The sequence below is a fragment of the Cyclopterus lumpus genome, chromosome 25, assembly GCF_009769545.1.
Source record: "Cyclopterus lumpus isolate fCycLum1 chromosome 25, fCycLum1.pri, whole genome shotgun sequence".
NCBI classification, from domain to species: Eukaryota; Metazoa; Chordata; class Actinopteri; order Perciformes; family Cyclopteridae; genus Cyclopterus; species Cyclopterus lumpus.
Window position 1 is genome coordinate 12,224,958 of NC_046990.1, and position 19,694 is coordinate 12,244,651.

The 19,694-nt window shown below is 47.1% G+C and overlaps 4 protein-coding genes across 4 annotated transcripts in view; all 4 read right to left on the reverse strand.

The window, feature by feature from the left end:
* The window catches only part of gabbr1a (gamma-aminobutyric acid (GABA) B receptor, 1a), a 73,484-nt gene extending 70,534 nt beyond the window's left edge, over window positions 1–2,950 (reverse strand). The window contains exon 1 of the mRNA XM_034529140.1: window positions 2,614–2,950. The gene's annotated coding sequence lies outside the window, so the exon portion shown is untranslated. The remainder of the gene's footprint in view (window positions 1–2,613) is intronic.
* Window positions 2,951–3,474: 524 nt separating this feature from the next.
* On the reverse strand, window positions 3,475–9,388 carry sh3bp5la (SH3-binding domain protein 5-like, a). The gene is made up of 6 exons (XM_034529142.1): window positions 8,561–9,388; window positions 8,133–8,195; window positions 7,611–7,739; window positions 6,699–6,863; window positions 5,771–5,944; window positions 3,475–5,522 (listed from the first exon to the last, which is right to left on the reverse strand). The coding sequence occupies exons 1-6, from the start codon at window positions 8,792–8,794 to the stop codon at window positions 4,980–4,982; spliced, it is 1,308 nt and encodes a 435-aa protein (XP_034385033.1). The 5' UTR covers window positions 8,795–9,388; the 3' UTR covers window positions 3,475–4,979.
* A 236-nt stretch (window positions 9,389–9,624) lies between these two features.
* mgat1a (alpha-1,3-mannosyl-glycoprotein 2-beta-N-acetylglucosaminyltransferase a) lies at window positions 9,625–14,014 on the reverse strand. The gene is made up of 5 exons (XM_034529141.1): window positions 13,883–14,014; window positions 13,351–13,737; window positions 11,834–11,983; window positions 11,051–11,730; window positions 9,625–10,866 (listed from the first exon to the last, which is right to left on the reverse strand). Exons 3-5 carry the CDS (start codon window positions 11,925–11,927, stop codon window positions 10,168–10,170), a joined length of 1,473 nt encoding a protein of 490 aa, XP_034385032.1. The 5' UTR covers window positions 11,928–11,983; window positions 13,351–13,737; window positions 13,883–14,014; the 3' UTR covers window positions 9,625–10,167.
* Window positions 14,015–16,211: 2,197 nt separating this feature from the next.
* On the reverse strand, window positions 16,212–19,338 carry rnf183 (ring finger protein 183). The gene is made up of 2 exons (XM_034528596.1): window positions 19,077–19,338; window positions 16,212–18,575 (listed from the first exon to the last, which is right to left on the reverse strand). The coding sequence occupies exon 2, from the start codon at window positions 18,507–18,509 to the stop codon at window positions 17,589–17,591; it is 921 nt and encodes a 306-aa protein (XP_034384487.1). The 5' UTR covers window positions 18,510–18,575; window positions 19,077–19,338; the 3' UTR covers window positions 16,212–17,588.
* Between the last annotated feature and the right edge of the window lie 356 nt (window positions 19,339–19,694).

Here is a 19,694-nt window from a genome sequence, read left to right on the forward strand (position 1 = left end):
CATCACCAACGTCAATGGCATGAAACTCTGCCGTGTTCAGCAGCTGCTTCTTCGTGCAGATCCAAATTCTTCTCTGAGGGAGAAGCCAAGAACTGCTCAACACCCTCCATGACCCAGAGCGTCACCCATCAACAAGGACAAAGTGACTGCTCCCCTCTAGCTGACTGGACCCTGGACCCTGGACCCTGAACCCTGGACCCTCCATGACCCAGAGCGTCACCCATCAACAAGGACAAAGTGACTGCTCCCCTCTAGCTGACTGGACCCTGGACCCTGGACCCTGGACCCTGGACCCTCCATGACCCAGAGCGTCACCCATCAACAAGGACAAAGTGACTGCTCCCCTCCAGCTGACTGCCTAACCGTAAACTAACCACAAAGGAGCTCAACCTGGTCTTCATCCACTGAAGCCCAGTGGTGAGGGAGAGCAACCAGAAACTGGTGACGACTCTGGACTCTGGACTCTGGACTCTGGACCCTGGACCCTGGACCCTGGACCCTGGACCCTGGACCCTGGACCCTCCATGACCCAGAGCGTCACCCATCAACAAGGACAAAGTGACTGCTCCCCTCTAGCTGACTGGACCCTGGACCCTCCATGACCCAGAGCGTCACCCATCAACAAGGACAAAGTGACTGCTCCCCTCTAGCTGACTGGACCCTGGACCCTGGACCCTCCATGACCCAGAGTGTCACCCATCAACAAGGACAAAGTGACTGCTCCCCTCTAGCTGACTGGACCCTGGACCCTGGACCCTCCATGACCCAGAGTGTCACCCATCAACAAGGACAAAGTGACTGCTCCCCTCTAGCTGACTGGACCCTGGACCCTGGACCCTCCATGACCCAGAGCGTCACCCATCAACAAGGACAAAGTGACTGCTCCCCTCTAGCTGACTGGACCCTGGACCCTGGACCCTGGACCCTCCATGACCCAGAGCGTCACCCATCAACAAGGACAAAGTGACTGCTCCCCTCCAGCTGACTGCCTAACCGTAAACTAACCACAAAGGAGCTCAACCTGGTCTTCATCCACTGAAGCCCAGTGGTGAGGGAGAGCAACCAGAAACTGGCGACGACCCTGGACTCTGGACTCTGGACTCTGAACTCTGGACCCTGGACTCTGGACCTTGGACCCTGGACCCTGGACCTGCTCCCGAGGCAAGGCGCTCTAACCGCGGTCACCGCAACACTACCAACACCAAACCAGACGAACCCCAAAGGAGTAACTGTACCGGACAGGGGAACACCGCTTTACTCACAGCGACGTACAACACGCACACCAGCCAGACAACACGGACCACTACTGCGCCTCCCCCAGCGAGCTTTATGCCCGGCCCAGGTGCTGCTCATCAGGGGGACCCTGAAGGAGACAGAGAGAGACAGGCAACAGACAGACAGGCAAAAGACAGACAGACAGATAAGGGAATCGTCACAGGCACAAAACATATAAACACACCCATACACTGTCACACTCAACAAGGCAGCAAGGGGGGGCAGTGTGTGTGTGTGTGTGTGTGTGTGTGTGTGTGTGTGTGTGTGTGTGTGTGTGTGTGTGTGGGTAGGGGGGCATAACAAAGCAAAGCACCACAGTGAGGGAGACAGATGGCAGCAAGGCTTGCTTGTGGAAGACAGACAAACTCTGCTGGATACTTCATTAGCATTATCCAGTGTATTTTTAGAGTTCACTGACAAGAGGCATGCAGGAGGTAGACACCACCAGAGAGAGAGAGAGTGTGTGTGTGTGTGTGTGTGTGTGTGTGTGTGTGTGTGTGTGTGTGTTGGCAGCTTACAGTGTGGGCTTTTGTCCTGTGAGGGATGGAGGGGAATCAAATAAGGAAAGAAAGAAAGGGGAGAAGGAAGGACGGCCCAGCGTGGAGTCATCACACACTGAGCCGGATAAAAGCGAACTATGTGAGTGAGTGTCGCGCGGATGGAGCACCTCCCGCATCAAGGCAGCGCACTCCAACGGCGGCGTGTCTGCAGCAGATGGGGGGGGGGGGGGGGGACTAGCCTCAAGCTGTAAATGCAATTAAGACTTCAGCGCCACGGACAGCGGCTCCACTGCTCCACACACTGCAGCCTCGAAACCAACAGCCCGTCCACACCCTCTCTCTCTCTCTCTCTCTCTCTCTCTCTCTCTCTCTCTCTCTCTCTCTCTCTCTCTCTCTCTCTCTCTCTCTCTCTCTCTCTCTCTCCGGATTACACGCGCACAGACTCGTGATCTGTGTGTTCTGCGTGGCTGAGCATGAACTGTTGAGACGTGAGGTCACATTAACGGTGCCACCAACCGTATGCTGCCGGTAGTTACTTGTCGGCTGTTGACAAGGGACTCCGTGATGGCCTGTAGAGGAAGGCCGACCACACTCACCGTCCTCAATCAAATACCGAGTCTTTAAACCGGCTGCAGGTTTATTTACATCTTCTGTAAAAAGCATCACAACGTGAACGCAGACGGATTCAATAAGGAACTCATAACCGATCTGGCCTGTGAAGCATCGACACGTGAATTACCTTTGCATACAAATGAAGAACCGATGTGACATCTCGTCTGCATACGGTCACAGTAGCATCTAAAGCCGCCTGCAGCAGCGCTGGAGCCGGTGTACTTACTATGAGTTTACGCTCGGTCAAGACAGCACTGCGTCCTCCGGGGTGGATCCGCCAGGGAAAGCCCAATGTCGGATTATTTGGTACAAATATGCATCTCTACAACGATAGTTATGGCTATAATAGTATGGCTATAAATGTGCAAGCTGCTCCGTTCGTAAACAGAACGTTACACACACTAAACGCATCTCATTCCGGGTTATCTTCCTCTTCTTCATGTATTGCAGTTACGCGTGGCAAAAGTAAGAAACGAGAAAAATCCATACAAAACAATATACATGCACTATATACAAACGCATAGCCAGAAACGACGGAACACCGATCACCACCCTCCCCTCCTCTCTCTCTCCCCTACAATCTTGAGCTAACACACGACGTCATGATGGAGACGCACCGTGCGTAACATCCCTCTCACGCATTTATCCGATTCTTCTTCTTCTTCTCCCCCACGACAGTCAAATATCACAATGAATCTTACGAGCAGGCTTTGGGGTTTATGATAAGCTTGATTCATCCGCCCGTTAATAATAATATCACGGTCGGAGGACTAGGCACGGATGGAGGTGCAGATATGGCGCTGTGGTGTAAACACATTAAGCCTTTTGTTGTTCTCCTTTCTCCAGAGCTCATTGGAGTTAAGTCAGACAACACTGGTCATCTATTACACCAAAGTCTCTTCCACCATCCTCTGCTCCTCTTCTGCCATCTATTCTGAGATGCTGCATCATATTTATATATCTGCTGAATAATTGAAGGAAGACGTAACCTCTCCCTCTGTCTCTCACCAGCTCTTCCTGCATCAAACAGCATCTCACATCCTAACCTGTGCTCCACATGACCAAAAAAGGAGAATAGGAGCCTAAGAAGTATGATTTGGTTTATTGATTATAGATATGACAATGCATAAATTGGAAAGTGACATTCTGCCTAAATCACAAATGCCATAAATAGGGTGAAGACTAGTTAAGACGGAAGTGAAGGTGAAGTTCTTCAGATTAACTGCAACGATGATGTAAATACATGAAGATCTGTGAGCATCCCGAACATCTGTACAACCAACTTGTCAAACATTCACGTCAATCACCACATGTAACTGTACATGTCAATATGTTCCAGCTTTGTAATAATTACACACATTTACAAGTCATTTCTTGACTGTCGTTTTCCATCTCACACTTTGAAAATCAAAGGACAATGGTCATTAAAAGGAAAATACAGAAATCAGAACTCTTCAAGTCTCATTGGGTACGGCGTCTGGGTGACTTGGATTATTAAAGTGTTCTAAAAATCATAAAAGGGCAAGCACACACACACACACACACACACACTCACACACTCTCACACACACACACACACACACACACACACGCACTCACACACTCTCACACACACACACACGCACACACACACGCACTCACACACACACACACACACAAACACGCACACACACACACTTTTTGAAATGGTTCTAAACTACAGATGAGATTACAACAAAGTGCCACTCGTGCTAAATGTGTTGCTTGTTCTTGTCAAGGCACACGTTACAACACGGGCAAATAGTTTTTAAAAAAGAGGAAATGCATTTGTCGCCAAAGAATATCACAAATGTAAACAATACCCAAATAACAGGACTTGGCTTTTGCACCGTACGACATTAAAAAGAAAACCTGGCTCTTTGCTTTCATGGCGTCAGTTTCAGTTCCAGCACAACGCCCTGAATACATATCATACGTGTGTTTACATATCATACGTGTGTTTACATATAGCTAACAAGGAGCGCATGCTGTGGGAGTGGAAACATACGTCGTCATCCTCGGACTCCGTTCATTTCAGGAATTCGCTCGTGCTAAAAAGAAATAAAACACTAGTTGCGGCATGTTACTGGAAATAAATATATATGAAATGTGATTTCAAACATGCTTTCGCCTTTCGACAGAATCGTTGTCGTCATCTTTCCCTGCACACTAACTTGAGGGTGGATCTGTGTGGACGGAGACCCTGCGACCCCCTCTACCTTGGGGGGGGGGGGGTCAATGCTGTCTTTTGATCATTCTTCACTGTTCTGTCATGCCCAAGGAACACATTCTACCCATAATCCCTCAATATACAGTACAGCTCTTGAGATTCCAGTAGTGTTCTAACCAGGCAGCAATATTAACTATTGATCAGTGTCAACTTTAGAGTAACGTATCGTCAGTCAACGTACGTGTGCTTATTTACACCATCAAATCATCTACAACTGCTTCAATCCAGTTTTACAGCTAATTCACCGTCTTATACTTTGGTTGGTACCTATGTGTTAGGGGTGCTTATTTTTGTTTTTTTATAACTCGTTTATAGCTTATAGTATAGTTTATATCTATACAGCCTCACAAACTGAAGCTTCGGTGATGCTGCTTGTAGAACTGCTGCTGGCGCTCTTTGGCGGTTGCTTCAGCCAGCTTGTCTCTTCTATCCATCACTCCGCCTCTCTCTTTCTCCCCCTCATCCCCAGTCACGCTCCCGACGTCGCTGAGGTCCCCGAGGTGCTCAATGGAGTCATATTTCTCCAAGTCGGAAGCGATGGTCTGCAGGCTGAAGACCGAAAGGGAATCCGACCCCGCCCGCTCCCTCTCCTTTTCATTCTCCTTCTCCTTGTATTTCCCTAGGTCGATGGCTGCATCCACCCGATCCGTCCCCGTGGCACCACCGCCGCAGGCTCCGCCTTCTTTCTGAACTCCGATGTCGGACTCGGCTCCAAGGGGGGGTCTCCGCCCACCGCAGACAGTGGTGCGCCCTCCCTCGGCTTGGTTCCTCCCCCTCTGAGCGTGAATCTGCTCACTGATTTTTTCCAAGTTTCGTAAGGCGATGGAGTAGCGGGTCTTCACCTTGGCTACGTGCTGTTCCAGCTGCAGCACTATGGCCTTGTTCTCCTGGAGACACACAGAGGGCACAGAGACTTTTAGCAGCAATTTGGACATTGATTTTATGCCAAACGGGTGTATTACCGACCAGTGACCTACCAAACCCATAAAATCCAACTGAATATATTAGAGCTTTTTTTGCAAACTCAGCAGCACATTTGCAAGTATCTAAACAGCCGATTGTTTCTTGAGAATGGGAACCTGGGAGTACAATGCACAGTGCTAAGGGTTCCACAAACGTCCTGTGTCTGCATTACCTCCAGAATGTGGTTGAACTGGGCCTTGAGCTCAAAGTAAGGTTTGGATTTCATAATGACTCTTTTGATGGACTTTTGCAGCATCTGAACCCGAGCCTCGGCCTCCTGACAGGCGTGTGTGACGCGCATGTGCTCCCTCTCGCTGCGAAGTCGCTCCTCCTCGGCCTCGTTCACCTGCGAGACACGCGGCAGCAGGATGTTAGCGCACACGAATACGAGAAGAGTGTGTTCATGAAATCTTTTTTAAATTATCTTCACGGATGTTTGATCCTTATTTAACTTTCTGACAGTACTGTAGGGTGCAACACTAAATCTCTTAAATATATAATACTCTTAAAACAAAAGTACATTTAAAAACTGGACTTACAAGATTAAGCGTCTTGTAGGATTCCCACAACGTGTCACCACAATACGACAGTATAGAGATTCTTTGGATTACAATACGACATCACAAAGTCTGCCACGGTACGATTTCGATTTGATTCAACAATACCATATAATATGCCAATTTACCATCATCAGTTACATTCATATCAACTCACAAAAAGCAGCTAAAAGATCATTTGACAATTTTATTAGTGGGCTGTGTAGGAAACGGATGCGTTTGGACAGAAATGGTTACACGGTCGTGCTATGGGGATTTCAAAAATAAAGGCGTATCTTGAAAACAATAATGGGTATCAATGTTTCCACTTTGCACCAATGACCTTGGATAGTTGATCCAGATCAATGTATTGTTACAACTCTGCTATCCACCGTGTTTTAGGTGGTTTTCTGGTTGTTGTACTTTCCAGTGAAAGTTTTACTTTAACACATGTTTAATTTCTTCTGAAACACCAGAACCATCGTGCACCGACTGTCCATGGTCCACTCCGCCCAGGTCTGGTGTTATTGTTGTATAGCATGTGTACCTCCTCCTCTTTGTTACCTTGGAGGTAGCATGGTTGAGCATCTCCTGCCAGGTGGGATCCAGGGTGTTCTTGCCGTCCGCCATGAGACCCTGCTCTGCCACATAGACCATCTCCCTGGCAGCCGTGTGCATAGAGACCGCTCTCTCATAGCTCAAAGCTGCCTTTTGGGTCTCCTGTTGTGCCTATAGAGAGCAGACAACACGTTTACAGCCTGCAGAAGAGGATTGACACAAGGACACCATACCCCAGTTTTTGATTTAACGGCTTCATAAAAAGTGAGTCCACAAGGTAGCAAACATGAAAATAATCAGTTGCCTTATAAATGTATATATTTAACCCTAAAGAAAATCACACACATAGTGGTCCTGAAGGAACCAAACAAGTACCTGGTATCCCGATTGTGTGTGGGGCTACATCTGGTTAAGACAGACTGCAGTTCACACCTTGCACAAGAAGGAATTTCACATGCATAATGAACGGCTGAGATCAGAAATCTCTTTGCTGCTCAGATTAACTTTTGGGAGTTGAAAACTGAAATTGCTGCAATATATATAGAGAAGATGTGACCATAAGAATGTTATCTACATTGTCTGGCATAGGTAAAGAACAGTGTGTAGGGGATTGTAAGGCTACAAACAACCATGAACACTCCTTCAGTGCAGTCAGGAATGCAGTAACACTACACGACATGTGGACAAATGCACACCTGGCCACCTTCCAATGCTGTCGGAAAGGTCAGGTCCCATTTTTTCGACACTTCAGTCTAAGGATGTGTCAGAAAGCCTTGCTTACACTGAGGCACCAGGGTAAGCAACAGCACGTTGGCACTATATTCATTTTTGTTTGCATCTCAATGTAGTAAAGTGACTTCTTAAAAAGATGTAAATACTCCCGTTTCACTTTTCAAACAACATCATTTTAAAACACACCTCTTTCGCAAGGCGACGAGCTTCATAGTAGGGTCTTGCTTTCTCAATGCATCCACCGAGCTGAGAGCTCTGAGCATTTAGCTTCCTGGCAGACTCGGTGAGGATCTTCCGGTAGCCGGATCTGGCATCCTGGATGGTAAATGTATGAACATTACAATATTAGATGTAACTATAATGGAATGACAGGCTGCACGTGAGCAAATTATTCACTCAAGTGTCGAATTATCAGCAGCAAAACATTTTCCATTTCAAGACGTGACTTTTCCAGACCTGATGCCTACAGATATTGAAAACAAAAATTATCATATTGATGAGCACCGTCTGTGCAGGCTAATAAAATATTCAACAACAGCGAGAGCAAGCAATACCTCGGGAGGCAGCAAGTGTTCTTTTCACATTTCTCATGAGTTTTGTTTTGTCAAAATCAAAGTGTTTTTATGCAATCTGTTTTCCATATTCTTCAGTTATGTGAAGGAAGACTGAACAAATACATAATTAGGTGGAAAGTGTATTTTTACTTACATCCAACTGCAGCTCCAGTCTGTTGATTTCTGCACTGGCTTCATTGAGATGCTCCAACTCCTCCTGTGGGTTAAACAAACAGCTTTAGGCCCTCATCAACAACTAGAACATATAAAGTGTATATGAATCCAACACATACAGTCTGGGTGAACATAGCGCCGTCATGTATCATCATTACACTTAAATGCAATGGCGATGCACGAGCTGGTCACAGGTAAGAGATCATCGCTTTTGATCTGACGACCGGATTTGCAGATTATACATAAATCAGGCACATAACGTGAGCTGCCTCTCCGCTCGGCTTAACCGTAATCATCCCAGTATTACCCACCCGGGGCCTGTTGCCGAGCACTACATCCCGGCTGATTAACACGTCTAATTATCGAACTTCAAGGAGGTTGAACGAGCAATAAGAGAAGTTGTCCTACCTGGATTCTGGGGTCCAGTTCCTCCTCATAGGGGCTGCTTAATGGCTCTCCAGCTCCTCTTGGTTTCTCGCTCTCAGCTTCCTCGCAGGTGTCCCTGAGCACCGTCTCCGGCGTTGCTCCACTGGTGTCGGCATCCTTGACCTCCTCGTCACCACCGGGAATGACCTCCCTCCAATCGCCGGCATCCGACTCCCCGGAGCCGGCGGGGCTCTCACGCAAGTCGCCCGGCTCCATTACGTCCAGTCCACCAGCACCAGTGGTTTCGCTAGCAGCGCCGTTAAAGCTAAGGTCGCCTCGCCAGCAGGCGTGGTGGGCAACTTAAAACCCGAAACCGTGTTTATTTCAACGGGGATAAAGTAGGAAATACCCCCAGCGGTGGCGAGGGTTGTCGAGTGTGCAATGTGCCATATCACACCGGAACACGACCCCACTCGCGCAGCTAGCCGAGCCCGCAGCCGTGCACGCGAACAGGCTAAACGCCCCCAATTGGAATCAAACGGTCACTTTACGGCAAACCGGTGAGAAGAAATATCCGCTATGAAAGGACCAGCACGCCGTCAGTACGTCTCCCCCCCGCCGCCACATGCGTGTTGTTCATCTCTTACCGGTTCTCCATTACTTTAGCTAGGCTAGCTAGCTAGCAGTTTCGGTCTCACATCATCGTTGCCAGGGAAGTAAACAGTGGAGCTTCAGTTTAGAAACGGGGGCGAACAGGTTTGGACCGCGGCGGCTCCCGTAGACTAACACCACCCAACATGTAGTGTAATGAGGCATCACTGTCTGCACACAAGTGTTACGCGAATACTAAACTACTCTCCCCTCAGTCAGATATTTAAACCAAACCATCGTTTATGGATTCACATGAAATGATCCTGAATGACTTGAGCAGCAAGCATTTCCCCAAAAGTCACATAAGTTGTATTTTGGGAACTGTACTCAAATGTAAAATGATATCAACGTGAAATGTTAAATTGTCGGTATGTATGTTTTCAATGTGCACCTTAGTCAAAGAATTTAAGCTCCTTGAAGGTCGATAATAGTAAATTAATTAAGCAACGCATTCATTAAAAGGCAAAAATGTGAGTTGTTTTATTCCCAAAAAATACAAACACAGGTAACAAACCTGCAAGGTGTACTACATCGGAGAAGCATTCAACAGAATTAATTTAGATTAACTGATTTTCAAGACAAACAATGAAAATACAATAACAGATTATACTGCAGGTATGCCCTGTCACCATAAACAACCGTACCACAGAATATATTTTCAGAAATTTGCAAATAATTCATACAAAAGTGTCAAACTATGTAATTGCATTGAATACATCAATGAATGTCATGTGCACAATTAGCAGAATACAAAAATAGATCTCTAGTGAATTACAGCAGGATTTTCTAACAAACTGTTTAGGCTGTAGAATAATGAAAAAGACCTGAGTGGCATTGGCAATAAACCCAACACCAGAAAGAAAGACAATCCATTCTGCATTATAATAGACAATAATCTAAAGTACATATCATTCAATCAAAGACAATCGGTCTTTGGTCAGAAATGCTTTTCCCCCAACTGACATTCACAGTTGCACATGAACTTTCCTTCTGGATCATCAGCTCCAGGTGGGATCATACTGGGTCCATCCTGGAGGAGGGGCCAAGTAGATTCTGCGTCCTCTTGAGATGAAACTGACAACCCCTCTGTATCCTGTCCGTGGGACTCCAGACTTCAAGTCATCCATGACTCCCAGATTTTTGGCCAGCACTTTGAAACTGTCCTTTCTTGAGTATTCAAGGCGGAAGGGCCCAGTTCCTTTTAGCTGCCCCTGCTTAACATCTTCATATGTAACCACGGGAGCGCTGTAAACTTCCTTCTCAAAATGTCCTCTGTATGTCTCCTCCTTCAAGTAACTCAGGTCCAATTTGGTAAAAGGCACAAATTCGTTATTAAGTGTAATGTATCGCAGGTACTTGTCATAAAACTGACCCAGGCTCACTCCTTTCCGGCCAAAGGTTAAAGTTCGGGACACCTCCGGCCGTATACAGGCGCGGTTGCGGCGCTGCTCCGGCTGACGCATCCAGTCGTCCCAGAATGAAGGGGGCCACTTGGGCTCCAGCTCCTCCCACAGCTCCCTGAGGAGCATCCAGCCCAGACCAGGAAAGAAGTCTGTCCTGTAGAGCAGGTTGGCCTTGGCTGGATCCACATAGCCGCCCCGGCCATTGTCGTTCCAGGCCGACACACACCAGAGACTGGGGTCTGATTTCAGGAGCGGCAGCAGGGCTTGGAAGTACTCAAAGAAGTCTGGCGCCACCTAGAGTAGGAGATGAATAATAAACTATCAGTTTACCGGGACCCCTGTGAACAAGTTAAATTAACTTAAAAGTTGTGAAATATGGAACATATGCACTGTTTTTATATTGATGCATGGACACGTGGGCGTGTAACATTTTATGTGAAAATGATTAACTGGGGCATTTCAATGCCACTATGTTTACCTCGAGGTCGTCCTCTACGATCACAGCCGAGGAATGAGAGAGGGTCTTGAACACCTGGTTGAGAGCCCAGCGGTAATGCCTGGAGATTTTGTAGTAACCCTGAAACTTCTTGTGTTCTGGTCGCACCGCGACGTCCGACAAGTCCGGCTGCTTCAGGTGAATCACTTGATTTCCGTAAGAGCGAATCACCTCAGCAGTTTCGCCGTGTCCACAGTCCTGACTCACTACGATCGGGAAACGCTCCGCAGAAGGACGGAGCTCCAGGAGTTTGTCCAAGCAGCGCCTCACGGTGACCCTGTTACAGGCGATTACCAGGATGGGAATGACAGGCTGACCCGCTACGACCGCCTTGGGCCCGTTTCTGTTAGACGGCTCCCACAGCGACTGCTGGTTCTTGATCTGCAGCAGGATGTTTTTCTGCAGTTCGAGCTCTGCCTCGAACGTGTCCGCCATGCGGAGCACATCTGCCACCACATCATTAGTGGGCCTTTCGGCCACTTCTCTCTGTTCTCGGCCGGGTTCGCCCAGCTGGCCGGGCGGGGGTCTGCCCCAGAGCATTAGCACCAGTATGGCGTTCCAGGTTATAAACAGGAACGTGCCACACAAAATGAGAGAGCCTCGCTTGCGGAGCATGGCACAGAAACTTGGGAGGGGAGGTGGGTGGAGAAGGAGAACAGGGTCTGAATAGAAAGATGTGTCCTTGTTACAGACAACAGGAATGGGAAATGGCGAGGGCAGCCCGTGTACCATCACACGCACATAATCAGAGATCTGGAGCCACACCTTGTTGGCTCACTGTGAAGTTACTGACGCTGTGACACAAAACGCTGTCAATGAGGGCGAAGATGGCCGCAACACGATGAAGGACAGGAGTCATCTTGGAGTAGAGTTTCAATTCTGACAAGATCTTCGACTTTCAACATCCTCTTTCTCCTGAAACAAATAAGGACATTGTGTAATTTCAGAGTAATAAAAATGTTGCAATAAAAGTAACAGCAAAGTGGCAACAGCACTGTATTAAACAAAGGAATGATTTGATCAGCTTATGTTAACGTGCATCTGGTAGGAAGTTGCTTCACGTGAACCGGAGTGATGAATCATCACCAAACGGATCGATGCTCTCGGATCACCTGAACGCCCCAGCCCGCTGCTCGGCAGACAGGTAACACCCGACAGACTGGAGGTACTGTAGCTCCATGCTGCTCTGCAGACAGGTAACACCCGACAGACTGGAGGTACTGTAGCTCCATGCTGCTCGACAGACAGGTAACACCCGACAGACTGGAGGTACTGTAGCTCCATGCTGCTCTGCAGACAGGTAACACCCGACAGACTGGAGGTACTGTAGCTCCATGCTGCTCGACAGACAGGTAACACCCGACAGACTGGAGGTACTGTAGCTCCATGCTGCTCGACAGACAGGTAACACCCGACAGACTGGAGGTACTGTAGCTCCATGCTGCTCGACAGACAGGTAACACCCGACAGACTGGAGGTACTGTAGCTCCATGCTGCTCTGCAGACAGGTAACACCCGACAGACTGGAGGTACTGTAGCTCCATGCTGCTCGACAGACAGGTAACACCCGACAGACTGGAGGTACTGTAGCTCCATGCTGCTCGACAGACAGGTAACACCCGACAGACTGGAGGTACTGTAGCTCCATGCTGCTCTGCAGACAGGTAACACCCGACAGACTGGAGGTACTGTAGCTCCATGCTGCTCGACAGACAGGTAACACCCGACAGACTGGAGGTACTGTAGCTCCATGCTGCTCGACAGACAGGTAACACCCGACAGACTGGAGGTACTGTAGCTCCATGCTGCTCTGCAGACAGGTAACACCCGACAGACTGGAGGTACTGTAGCTCCATGCTGCTCGACAGACAGGTAGGTACTGTAGCTCCATGCTGCTCTGCAGACAGGTAACACCCGACAGACTGGAGGTACTGTAGCTCCATGCTGCTCGACAGACAGGTAACACCCGACAGACTGGAGGTACTGTAGCTCCATGCTGCTCTGCAGACAGGTAACACCCGACAGACTGGAGGTACTGTAGCTCCATGCTGCTCGACAGACAGGTAACACCCGACAGACTGGAGGTACTGTAGCTCCATGCTGCTCGACAGACAGGTAACACCCGACAGACTGGAGGTACTGTAGCTCCATGCTGCTCGACAGACAGGTAACACCCGACAGACTGGAGGTACTGTAGCTCCATGCTGCTCTGCAGACAGGTAACACCCGACAGACTGGAGGTACTGTAGCTCGAGGAAGAGCGAGTTGAAATTAGCCCTTACCCCTTCGAGCGCGTCTTCTTTTTAAGCCCATTTCTTCGGTGACAACCAGCGACGGTAAACGACCGGAACCGAGAGGACGTGTCCTCTTGCTAGTTTCCCTGCTACGAAAGCAACTTTGCGCCCCGTTGGTGTCTCTTGTTCCTCTCAAGGCTGGAGGAGGAGGAGAAGTAACACGACGACTTCCTGGACAGCCACGGGAAGTCCCGCCCTAACTGTCACCTTGAGAAATGACGTAACCTTTGACGTCGGCTCTGTGGAGCTAATCAAGAAGCAGCCTCTGGTGTCTTGAGCGCGTTCACGCTGCGCGGCGCCGGGATGGGGTCACGAGGAGCGCGCGTGCTGTTCGTTGGAATCGAGGGAGATTATTGAATATTTATGTTCTTCTACCTGATGAAAACAAAAACATAAGTTAAAAACACACATATGTATGTATGTATGTATGTATGTATGTATGTATGTATATATATATATATATATATATATATATATATATATATATATGTATATAGTGTAAATAACACTGTATACATACATACAGTCAGTGGCGGCTGTGTGTCCTGGTGTTCTCATGTTATATTAATTCTTCCAACAAGTGCTTCATGTCTCTTACTCCCGTATCTGTCCATACTGGATCTGTCCCCGTTGCCTTATGAAGCAAAATACGGCATTAGCACGACAGCATCTGGCTAGCCAGACCTTCTGGTGTACCGGTCTCTACAGAAGCTTCCAGACCTTCTGGTGTACCGGTCTCTACAGAAGCTTCCAGACCTTCTTGGTGTACCGGTCTCTACAGAAGCTTCCAGACCTTCTTGGTGTACCAGTCTCTACAGAAGCTTCCAGACCTTCTGGTGTACCGGTCTCTACAGAAGCTTCCAGACCTTCTGGTGTACCGGTCTCTACAGAAGCTTCCAGACCTTCTTGGTGTACCGGTCTCTACAGAAGCTTCCAGACCTTCTTGGTGTACCGGTCTCTACAGAAGCTTCCAGACCTTCTGGTGTACCGGTCTCTACAGAAGCTTCCAGAACGCGCAGCTTTTGGAGCAGATGACTTTGGCCCAAAGCTGATATTAGGACGCTGATTGGCTAAATTATATGTCACTCATTTATATCTTTAATCAGTAATATAGGCTAAACTGCTTCTTAGACGCATGTCTTTTGGGCCAAATCGACCCCAGATATTACTGTATCTAAAAGGTGTCTAAAAATACAGAACATAACAAAGATACAGTAAAATAAATACTATATACATACATATATATTTCTTTATATATATGCATATTTTTTTGTATCTGTAGGATTTTTTACCCGTTATATACTTTTTACATTTGACTGTATCTGTTGGGTGTTTCCAGTGGTGAAAAGTAACTTAATAACTTCAAGTACTAAGCCCAATATTTTTGTTAAAATTAGCTAAACTCTGATCAACTACAACATTAACAGTTGTATTTCACTTTTATGCAGCAATAAAAATCCAATCACCAGAGGTGGAAAAACTATACAACCCTAGGTACTAAGGGGAAAAATTACATTTACATGACATGTCATTTAGCTGACGCTTTTATCCAAAGCGACTTACAATAAGTGCATTAAACCATGAGTCCAAACTCAGAACAACAAGAATCAAGCAAGTACAATTTCTTCAATAACGTCAAACAACAAAGTGCTATCAGTAAGAGACATTTAAGTGCTACCAAAGTGTTAAACTACAAAGTGCTATCAGTAAGAGACATTTAAGTGCTACTAAAGTGTTAAACTACAGAGTGCTATCAGTAAGAGACATTTAAGTGCTATTAAAGTGTTAAACTACAGAGTGCTATCAGTAAGAGACATTTAAGTGCTACTAAAGTGTTAAACTACAAAGTGCTATCAGTAAGAGACATTTAAGTGCTATTAAAGTGTTAAACTACAGAGTGCTATCAGTAAGAGACATTTAAGTGCTACTAAAGTGCTAAACAACAAAGTGCTATCGGTAAGGGACAAAAATGCTGATTTTCTTTTGTACACATACTTTGCGTCATATTTCATGTACTGATCTTATTTATTAAAGTATTAAAGTGACTATCTGTCAAATAAATCTAGGCTTGTTGAGTAAAAAATAAACTATTTACCACTCAAATGTAAAAATATAAAGGAGCATAATTAAAATACTCAAGTATTGTACCATGAAATGGTACTGTTAAGCACAGTAATGTTAAATTCACTTGCATTCCACCACTGCTAATAATATATAATGACAGTCACATGAGTACAATAACGGTTGTGCTAATGTAAAATATCTAAATGACTTATTCCAGACTATGTGGAAAGAAAACGTGTTCATCTTTCAGTAATTCCTTCAGATTTATACACTTTGTATATTTCCATCTTGTAAGATGTTTTACTTTGACTCCATTCCATGTTTGTAAAAGAAGTGTTTGAGCAAATCGTTTGAGGCTGAACCATAAATGTGTGATTGTAACGTCCACCAGGAGGCCGATTAAAGTAGTCCAGGTATGTGTTTCATGTTTCTGTTTATTGGTACACAGTAGTGCTTCTGACAGCGCGTGCTGGCCAACACGCACACTCAGTTGTGCGTGTTGGCCAGCACGCGCAGGTGAGTGCGCGTGCTGGCCAACACAAGTGGGGGTCTGCATGTGCAGAAGTATCGGCAACATGTGCAATGCAACCCGTTTTATAGACGGATCCCAGTGGTGGAATGTAACTACTTGAGTATTTCCATATATTCCACTTTGTACCTCTACTCATCATTTCCTCCAGAAACATTTCATATTTTACATTTGGTACTTGTTTGGCTTGTAACCCTAATACAACAATATCAATGGTGGCATGTTATGTTTCATGTCATAAGAATCAAATAAACAATACAAATACAAAACAACTTTATGGTGCTTAATTTTCCCATGTTTTCCCATTTTAGAACACAAATCATTTCTCAACCTTTTTTCGTACATAAGGTTAAAACTAGCTGCAGCTCAACAAGCTAAAACAAAGGCTTATTCATTGATTGAACGTTAATAATAACAGAATCATAATATCTCAGTCACACGGGCCATTTTTCTTTTACTTTTGATACTATTACAAATGCAGGATTTCTAATTGTCAAAGTATTTTCACATTATTATTATTATTACAATACAGAGTAAAGGATCTGAATACTTCTTGGCTGATCATCATTCTCAGCTTTTTATGTCAAGTCTTAATCTGCAAAGTAACTATCAGATAAATGGAGTGGTATAAAATGTGTCGTAATTATTTTGTTGTTGGTTTTAAATACTAAATACTGCAATGAGCACATTACTTGTTCAACCTGCATGGCTACTGAACTCTCCGATGTATATAACACCTGTTATATTCCTGCAGTGTGTCGTGGTCTTCCACGAGTCACCACACGTGTTGGCCGTCCCACATCGAAGCGTCGGGTGGCCTCTTACCGGCCACGAGCCCCCGTCTCCCCGTCACAGCTGTGAACAGACGCCCTTTCTGAGCAGCTCAGTAAAAAGGAGGAACGTATGCTGTCAAACGAGTTGGTCCGCCTGCCAACAGAGAGGAGCGGCAGGGTGAACATCCAAACTCAAGCCCCCCTCCTGGTCGCTGGTCTGTTTACATCACCAGAGGGTATCGGGTGTCTGAAGAGGAGCTGGTTCCCTGAAAGGCCTGTTTTCACTCAACACAGGACCGGAAGTCCCCACTGTACTTTACTCAGAGAAGAAGGACAAAACTAATTCAGATTAGTTGTTTTTTATTGTGTGTTCTGGAAATACTGGGGGGGGGGGGTACTTCATTACAAATATATAACTCCTCTATGGCTATGTGCAATGGTGGTCTATAGAAACCCTGACCTGATTATGGGAACCAGCCCAATGCACTCGGACATCTTTTCATCATAGAGTTTAGTGCATTTATAGCTTATTAATAGTTGTGGACAGTTCCTTTACACGTACAGTAGTTCTGCCGTTCACAGTAACGACAAACATGTTCAAGAAAGAGCAACAACAACAAGCATACCAGTGTGCCCTGTTCGCTGTGTTTAATGCCCGTATGTGCAACTTCGAGTCTGCTTGTCCTCCGTCTCAAAAAAATGTTGTCGCTCTTGTTTTCCTTGTTTTCAGTCTGCATGAAACCGGACGGCATGTGTCCCAGTGCAGAGCTCCTTCACCAAGACCACAAGGAGACCACAAAAGACCACGACGCGTTGCTCTGTGACACCTCTTCAGCCCGTCCTGTCCCCCTTTACGGGTTCTAGTCAGGGGGGCCGTGTGCCGTTTGGTTCCCTCCGTTATCCGGCTTCCGAAAATTGCTCAAATTCGGTATGATCACGAAGGCCAAGATCCCCACCAGCACGAGCGCCACAGTGATGGTGATGATGGACGCCACCACGATGTAGTAGCACTGATCCGAGCGGAACAGCCTGCGCAGGCGACCTCTGACCCGGCTTGGCGGCCTGCCGACGTCCACCACAGTGGTCGGGGCTATTCCCTGCTCCAGTGCATCCAGGTGGAGGTCACCCCCTGCTGCCACCGGACCATGCAGACTCTTCGTAGGCAGGGTGAGGAAGTTAGACTTGGTGCGGCTGCTGGGAGGGTTCTTCAGGAGCAGTTTGCCCTTGCTGCGCTTGAATCGGATGGACAGCGCCGTCTGCATGTCTGCTGGGAGCTTGCCTATGATGTCCTCATTGTTGCCCAGGCGGGGCAGGTCCCGGCCGTGGGGGAGCTCGGTCAGCTCGCGGCACACCGGGCAGCACAGCGTCTTGAGCTCGGGGGAGGTCACGTTGATGCGAGCGAGGCACTCCAGGCAGAAGGTGTGCCCGCACGCCAGCAGCTTGGGGGTCCTGAAGATGTTATCGTACGAGCAGAAGCACACAGCGCACTCCGTGTCCTCCACGTCATCTTCGGGGGGCTTCACCTTCCTCCGGGCGCTCTCTCCCCGTCTCCTGTCTCGTCCCCGGGCCTCCTCACTCCTCCCCCGCTGCCTCCGGTCTGCCTGGTGCCGGTCTCGTTCTCTCCTCCTGCCCCTTTCCGTGTTCTCCGAGTTGCTGCTCCTCGATCTCCTCACTTGTGTGGGCTTCTCCTTCCTCATGTCCTCCTTGCTGTTCTTCTCTTTCTGGCCGAGCTTGGGTTTGACGTTGGGGGTCTGCCTGGTTCCCTCCCGGTCACCGCTCATGTTGGTGGGATGATGTTCGAGGCTAGAGCGCCGACTGGAATCCGATTCACAGATTCCGACCAGGAGCTGTGGAAGAGTAAAGCTGGTTTACATTTACTGGCTCACAGAAATGCAGCGGAGCAGGAAACAGACACGAGGAATGTACCTGCGCCGTATCACGATGATGAAGCAATAATGCCATATCTCTTGCTATCTAACATCTCTATTGTATCAAAATGCTATCTGCTGATTTCATTTCATTTATTCAACATGCACGTGGTGATTGTGCCTTGATAATGTGTCGCTGTATTTGTTTTACAGGCTTTCCTGCACAGAAATCATCAGCAAACATAAGTGAGGAGGGATCTTTCACACTGGTGTGTCAAACAGCTTCACTGTTGAAGGATGTACCATCAATCTCACAAAGTTAACTCAAAGCGTTTTGCACATTTTAGCAGCTGATTTACTTCCAACTTGTAGAAAATGCATTTCAGGGCTTTGAAATAAGTTTGCCGGCCAAGGAAAACAGGAAAGTAAATAATTAGACCCAACTTTTACACACACACACACACACACACACACACTGACCTCCTGAGGTTGGTGAATATCGGAACACGTCGTCAAGAGATGATCTCACAGGCACAAGAATCCTTTTGTGTACCGGTCCAGTCGAAATATGCATCAAACTTCATAACTGACTGAAGTCGTCACTCGCTGCAGTGCTGCTCTGCTCCTTGTGGATCTGTTTTTCTAGATGTAGGAGCACTGCCTCCTCTGAACACTCCCCTTTCCTCTTCTCTGGTCAGACCAGTTGGACCTGTTGAGCTGAGCCAGGTTCATTTGTTTAATTGTTTTTGTCTATGTGTTTCATTTGAGTGTCCACACACACATCAGAATCACACGAGTATGAAAGTATTGCTGCATTTTCTTATTGGTCATTGATATTTGAGAATCAAACTCATATAGTTGTTTAATGTGCATTTGATATCAGACATGGTGTTAGTGGAGGGTCACATGGTAGAGAAGCACTAAAGAGTTTGTGAGATATGAATCAAGAACAGCAGAAGGAAATGTTGGGGAAATTCCACCGTCACTGCACAGAAAGACCGTCCGGTTCTCTCCAGTGAGCACGGATCAGCACCTCGTACCGGCATCCTGTTGACTGACTGGGATTGTGTGTTGGGGAGTTTTGTAAAACTTGTTGCA

Coding starts and splice junctions, on each gene's coding strand:
- mgat1a (XM_034529141.1), bottom strand. CDS start 11,927: ATGACTCCTGTCCTTCATCGTGTTGCGGCCATCTTCGCCCTCATTGAC. Junction 11,731..11,833: donor CTTCACAGTGAGCCAACAAG/GTGTGGCTCCAG, acceptor CTTTCTATTCAG/ACCCTGTTCTCCTTCTCCAC. Junction 10,867..11,050: donor TCGTAGAGGACGACCTCGAG/GTAAACATAGTG, acceptor CTCCTACTCTAG/GTGGCGCCAGACTTCTTTGA.
- sh3bp5la (XM_034529142.1), bottom strand. CDS start 8,794: ATGGAGCCGGGCGACTTGCGTGAGAGCCCCGCCGGCTCCGGGGAGTCG. Junction 7,740..8,132: donor GACTGGAGCTGCAGTTGGAT/GTAAGTAAAAAT, acceptor TTTACCATCCAG/GATGCCAGATCCGGCTACCG. Junction 5,945..6,698: donor TCAACCATGCTACCTCCAAG/GTAACAAAGAGG, acceptor CGTGTCTCGCAG/GTGAACGAGGCCGAGGAGGA.
- rnf183 (XM_034528596.1), bottom strand. CDS start 18,509: ATGAGCGGTGACCGGGAGGGAACCAGGCAGACCCCCAACGTCAAACCC.